This window comes from Falco peregrinus, chromosome 14, assembly GCF_023634155.1.
Source record: "Falco peregrinus isolate bFalPer1 chromosome 14, bFalPer1.pri, whole genome shotgun sequence".
Lineage (NCBI taxonomy): Eukaryota > Metazoa > Chordata > Aves > Falconiformes > Falconidae > Falco > Falco peregrinus.
The window spans coordinates 22,876,823-22,882,825 of NC_073734.1; the positions used below are offsets into that span (position 1 = coordinate 22,876,823).

The following is a 6,003-nucleotide window of genomic DNA, read 5'->3' on the forward strand; positions in this document are numbered from 1 at the left end:
ATGGGTGAGCTCACCATCACTGAAGTGCCGGAAGAGGAATTATGAAGGTTAGGGTGGATTTTCTACCAGATGACCGCAGTTCATTGCTGTAGCTCACGGAATCTGCACAGCTGAGTACCCCGCCGGGCAGAAAACAGTTGCTCTGAGGCCGCCACTTCCTTAACAGTCTAAGTGGTTGCTGGGCACTTGACAAAATGTGCTCAACTTTGAGATTCTTTTAAAACATATAATCAAAATTAAATTTTGCTGAAGTCCTCATGAAAAACCCACAAAGGGTAAACTTGGCATTCCTGCTGAATAAAGAAGCAGAGAAGAAAAAAGACATGCCCTGTATACCCCCATAAAAATACCCCCAAACAAAAACCAACAAAAAAACCACACCAAAAAAAACCCCTGCACGACAAAAAAAAAAAAAAAAAAAGGCAGGGGGCAATTCTATTTCTCTGTATAACCCTTTCTCTATCACATTTGAGTGTAAATGCTTGGTCTGCAGAACAGGTGCGCATCGCCCGTAACAGCCAGGGCGAAACAGCACGTTCTCCGTGAGTGCGGAGGGCATTGTGCAGCATTTGCCTTCTGCTCTAAATCTGCTGTCCCCGTCCCCCTGCAGACCCCCAGGGATTTCCCCAGGAGGTCAGAAGAACCTGGTCACTGAACCGTTACTGGTTTCCAGGGGTGCCGTTCCTTGGTGACCTTCAGCGTGTATCGTTTCAGACCGGGGCAGTGCGTGAGGAACGCATCTACCACCTCCTGGCTGACCACGCAGTAGCAGTGGATCTCCAACAGATTTCTGCACTGCCTAGCCAGATCGACTAGTGAGGCATTTAAGCCCTCCGAGGATGTGGTTTGCAGCGTCAGCTTCTTTAAAGTACTGCTGTAGCTCTGGGTGACGAACCTAATCTGATCGACCATGTAATTATAGGTATTCAGTTGCAGCGTGCTCACAGGTATGTTCAGCTTCAGGATCCGTGGTATTTTGCAGGCAGGGACCGTATGATCGAACTCCAGGTCTACACAGAGCTGAGGATGCTTCTGACTTACGGCAGCCCAGAGCTCTTCTGAGATGACCGGTATATACTTGTCCAGGCGCTCACAGAAAATGTCTAAATGGGTGAAAGCTGCTCTTCCAGGCTCGAGCAGCTCCTGGAACACATCGTCAGACAAACTGGCATAGTAAACACCCAAGGCCGAGAGAGTGGGACACGCTCTGAGAACTTTCCTGATGGTGTCTGGTGCCACGTTGCATACCAGGGTGCGGTTGTTGATGAACAAACTGTGCAAGTTTGGGTTGGCGGTAGCTAAGAGTCCGACCAGCTTATCGTCGAGAGTGAAGGGCATTTTTCGAAAATCAATATGCTGAAGATCTATCTGGTTTTTCGTGTCGCATATATTCTGTATGCTCTGTAGGATGTCCTGGCCAGAGTAGAAATAGGGGTTCTCTCCATGGCACACAATGCACAGCTGCTGCAGTTTGTGGTTCTGTTTTGCCAGCACATCCAAGATGCGTGTCACATTCCTCCGGTTGACCTCCTTGGACTGGTCAAACACAATCTTCAGGTGTTTGATTTGGCTGAGGAACTGGAGCAGGCTCTGCAGCATGCCTTCCTCATCTTCTGAATCACAGCTGGAAGGGCAAAAAAACCTCTTAGTCACCATGAACATTGAGCTGAGCAGCCACAGAGCAGATACCCTCCTTTACTAGTGTTTCTACAAACATCAACAGATGCGCCAGACATTTCTTCTCACTTGATGGCTGCAGAGTCACTGTAAGGCCAAACACTGGTCAGGAGATGAGAAGAGTCATTCCCAGAAAGACCCATCAGAGAATTAAGTGTCATGACAAGGATAACTATTCAGGAACTTTGCCTCTTGCCATTTTCAAATGGCAGCTTAAAACCACAGACCTAAGGATGCAGTATTTCCCATAAAACCCAAATCCTAAGCAGCAACTGAAAAAAACCCAGCATACAACACAATTTTCTTTATTATATAAGCAGGTGCTAGTCACGTAAGAGATCATCATCACACATAGAAGCCACAATGTCAATAAGGTCATAGCAGAGTGCTGGAAATGTTTGACAGGCACTGGAAACAGCGATCTGGTTATTCCTGCAAAGGTGCTTGGACATCAGAGACCCATTCCTCTCACCTGATCTCTGTGAAATGCCACACAGAGCTAGAAGAAACAGCTGCAGCCCATTCTCTGCAAACCTGGAAGACTGTGTATCTGTCTCGAAGGGAAAGGTAATAGAAAATCTGGATGAGGATTTCTTCCGGGATGTAGTTCCACAACTGTGGAATGGGAGCAGGCATTTTGCCGATTTAAAAATGGCAGAAACTTCCAAAACCGCAATTAATTCTCAAAAGTCCCTGTACAGAAAAAAAAAGCAACAAACAAACAAAAGAGACAGACACACGCATTAGGATTTATTTCACAAATCAAACCAATGCAACTGGATCACAGAGGAGGTCAAAATTGTTTAAAACTTGGAATTTCACCAAATTGAACACAAAAACGGGGGAAATCTGTTGGTCGATTGTTTTGCACAGTTTTTTTCAATCAATCCTAAGAAGCTGGGTGATACTTTCCAAGAATTAAAGATATCAGATCAAAGCTTTAGTGGGGGACAAAAAAAAAAAAAAAAAAAAAAAAAAAAAGCAAGCCTCTTTTTTTCCTGCAGTGAAGTTTTGCTACTCTGAGTAATAAAAATGCAAGGGAATTTTCTAGTAGTGCTGCCCTGGTGTTCAAAAAGCTGATACAGATTTCTCAAAGTGTGGGGGGGGAAAAAAAACCCTCTTTGCAAGCAGAAGCTCTGCACAGAAAACAGCCCCATGTACCCATTATTTACCAACAGTGAAACAGAAGGGCCTTCAGCAGAAAGCAGTAGCTCAAGGACGGTGGTCCTTGCCTGGGATAAGACGCGACAGTTGGAAAAAAATACTTTATTGCTGTGACTCCTGTCTCAGAATTTGCATTTATACATGTCAAAATGAAAAAGCAAATCTTGAACTATAACGCAAAAGAATAAGCGCCTTGGGAGGAAAGCTAAGTGTAGCATCAGAGCACCACCTAACATTCTCATTCATCTTTTTCCAAAATGCTAGATTTCTGCACAAATAAAACTATTGATGCAACATTTATTTTTTTCTAACCCTCTCATAAATCGGCGAGGGGTTGTTAAATGCAGACGTTGCCCTTCCCAGGCGAGCAGTGGGGCCAAGCCTCACCGCCTGGCCCCGCAGCTCGCGGCATGCCCCTCACCTTTGGAGCCCTGGGTCCTGGAGTCCCCGTGTTATCTCAGCATCGAGGGGCACTTTAAATGAAAACCTGCCCTTCTGAATATCCTCAAAGGAGGAAAAAGAGTTGAAAAACATGAAGCAAGTACGGAGTAGTGATGCAAAAAAGCATAAGGCAGAGAGGAACACGCTTTTCTAGAATACAGCGCTTTGAAGCGTGACTCACTCGGAGTGCGGGGTGGCAGCAGCAGAGCAGCTACGCTATCTTATCTGCCATCGGATCCGTGACCACCCCCTTCCACCCAGCCCCGGCTGGCACAGCCAAGTGACACCGTCCTGCTTCCTTCCTGGGACCTCGCGTCTCTTGCCATTTTCTGACAAGAACAGCTCGGACTTGGCTTTTCTCCCTGTAGCTGCTTTTAACGCTGGCTGCGATACACGCCTGCCCGCAGGCTCTGCGGCTCCTCCGTGCCCTGCCTGCGATCCCACGTCTTCAGCTCTTTGGCTTCCTTCCTTGGAGCCTGCAAAAGGGACTGTGAACCCCTCAGGAAGCGGGGGTGCACTCCCAGCTGTGGCCATGGCTTAGAGAAGCTCAGAAATGTGACGGGAGGGCAGGGAGGCGGGCGGAAAGGCGACGTTATTAGCGTTATTAGCGTTACTGAGTCAGTGGGGTGCACGGCCTGCGCGCGGCGGGCTGCCGGGGTCCGCCTTGCCTGCCCACCCCGGCGAGGGCAGCCGGGTTTGGGCCAGCGCCGGGGGGCCACAGCGGGTCCCCGGCCCTCACCCAGGGTACGGCGGAGGCCTGTGGGGCCCACAGGCCCCGAGGAGGCCGGGCAGGCGGCAGCGGCGACCGGGAGCTGGAGCGGGAGCAGCGGTGCTGTGGTGGGGGGAGCCGGTGTGGGGGAGCCCCACGCCATGGCACCCCTCCGGGCTGGGGGCGGCCTGGCGAGGGGCGCAGCGTACCTCTGCCAGCAGAGCCCGTCTTCCTCTGCTGTGCTGCCTGCCTGCAGCCCAGAGGGAGGAGCAGCGCAGGAGATACCGAAAATAACAGCCGAGAGAGGCGTGTTTTCCCTGCCATGGGGTAGGAGCCAGGATGCTGTGCTATCCTTTATGGGAACAAGCGGATGGCCAGTCCTCTCCTCTTCCCTCAGCACCCGCCCCTCCCCCAGCTACTCAACACCCCCTTCCCTGAAGGCCCCCAGCACCCCCCTTCCACACTGCAGCCTGAGGGAGCCTGTTGTACCCCAACCGCGCATCCCCCACACACTCGCCATCGCATCCCGATGCAGCCGCTCCCCTCACTGGCAGCTCCACTTCCCAAGCAAGAGGCTCCAAGTGCTTGCCTTGATGTCACCCAGCAGGATGCTCCCCAAAAACAGGTGCCCAGCAAGGCCCAGCAGGAGGACAGTGGGTGGCAGCTGCCTCGGCCCTTTTTACCCTCTCCACATACAGCGACCAGAGCAGCTTCAAGGAGAAAACATCTGGGGGACCCGGGTGGGTGACGGTCCCCACAGCAACTTACCCTGTGCTGCCTACCTGGCTCTGGGAGCCAGCGCTGCTTCAGCCCTGGGTTTTGTAGGTTGTGATGTCTGGGCTCACTGAACCCCCTTAACCCTGAAATTCATGAACACACGAGTTGCTTCTTAAACTGGCAGCGAGTTAATGCCCGGTTTGCAGAAGCGCTGGTACCGTCTGCCCTGCTGGGACTGTGGGTGCCATCTTACTGCTCATCTAGAAAAACGGCAGACAGATTTTAACATAACAAAGGAAATGCAAAACTTAATACTGTCTGTTGAAATAAAATTCAACACCTATAAAGACAGAATTATGAACATGTAAACACAGCTTTAGTATTCAGAGCTAGGGAATCTAGCAGCAAAACAATTTGCATATTATGTAGTGCAATGAACAATTGTTCTTAGAGACCCCCAGTCTTAAAACTACTTTGAAGAGAATGGAATCCTTAGAGGAAAGGTTTTAAAAGTGTCCAAGATGTAATATCCCAAATTAGTAGGTGTTCACCCACTACAATCTAACAGCTTCTCTATGCAAAAGTGCTTTGGATAACTGACTTTAATAGCTCCCCAGTAGCAGGATCCAATGAGGCAGATTAAACCTAAGAGATAAGCAATAAGCCAAGAAAAGTAGCCCAGGAAAGCAGAGCACCCAGGAGAGCCAGTCTGGGTTCACCCCTGCAGGGTTTATTTCAGTTCTGGTTTTCCTTTAGCAAACAAATGAGTTTATATTGTTAAAATACTGTTGCTGTAAAATAGCATTAAATACAGATGTATTTTTAAAATACAGATGTATTTTTAAAAATATAGATGTATATATAAAAAAGTCTTTCATAATACTTTCTACTTTTGTTTGAAGTTCAGTTGCCCGGAAAGTTTGCACAAACCGGCTGCCAAGCCAGACAGCAGCTAGCACGTGGGCATGATATCTGGCACAGCATCCCATGCCAGCTTCTTGCCAGCTGGGGACAAACAAGGGAGCTGCTGTCACCCCTCCGCTCCTGGGAGAGCATTTATGCCAGACAAAGGCAGCCTGGGCAGGAGGCTGCTGCCTGAGGTTGGGCAGTGGAGATGCACACCCAGCTCCTGGCTTTGCTCGCCATAGAACCTCTCATGGAGTCGGGCAAAGCTGCTTTGCTTTTTCTACCTGCCCCGTTCAGTTTGTCAGAGGAGCACAGCCGCATTAGCAGCCTCAGCTGGTGCAGAAAGAGGTGGGACATAATTCAGGTGTCACCACAGGGAGGACTAAGCC

At 49.6% G+C, this 6,003-nt stretch overlaps 1 protein-coding gene across 2 annotated transcripts; it reads right to left on the reverse strand.

Moving 5' to 3' along the window:
* Positions 1-413: 413 nt before the first annotated feature.
* Positions 414-4,356, reverse strand: FBXL8 (F-box and leucine rich repeat protein 8). 2 transcript variants are annotated; one of them, XM_027781087.2, is made up of 3 exons: positions 4,201-4,356; positions 2,150-2,370; positions 414-1,624 (listed from the first exon to the last, which is right to left on the reverse strand). In XM_027781087.2, the coding sequence occupies exons 2-3, from the start codon at positions 2,311-2,313 to the stop codon at positions 649-651; spliced, it is 1,140 nt and encodes a 379-aa protein (XP_027636888.1). In that variant the 5' UTR covers positions 2,314-2,370; positions 4,201-4,356; the 3' UTR covers positions 414-648. The 2 variants fall into 2 exon arrangements, with proteins under 2 accessions (XP_027636888.1, XP_027636889.1); XM_027781088.2 differs by lacking the exon at positions 4,201-4,356 and adding an exon at positions 3,464-4,193.
* Positions 4,357-6,003: the final 1,647 nt, after the last annotated feature.

Bases quoted from the DNA above. Each gene is read 5' to 3' on its own strand.
- FBXL8 (XM_027781087.2), bottom strand. From the start codon at position 2,313: ATGCCTGCTCCCATTCCACAGTTGTGGAACTACATCCCGGAAGAAATC. The intron at 1,625-2,149 runs GTGAGAGGAATG...TTGCCCTTCCAG, and splicing joins TGGCATTTCACAGAGATCAG to CTGTGATTCAGAAGATGAGG.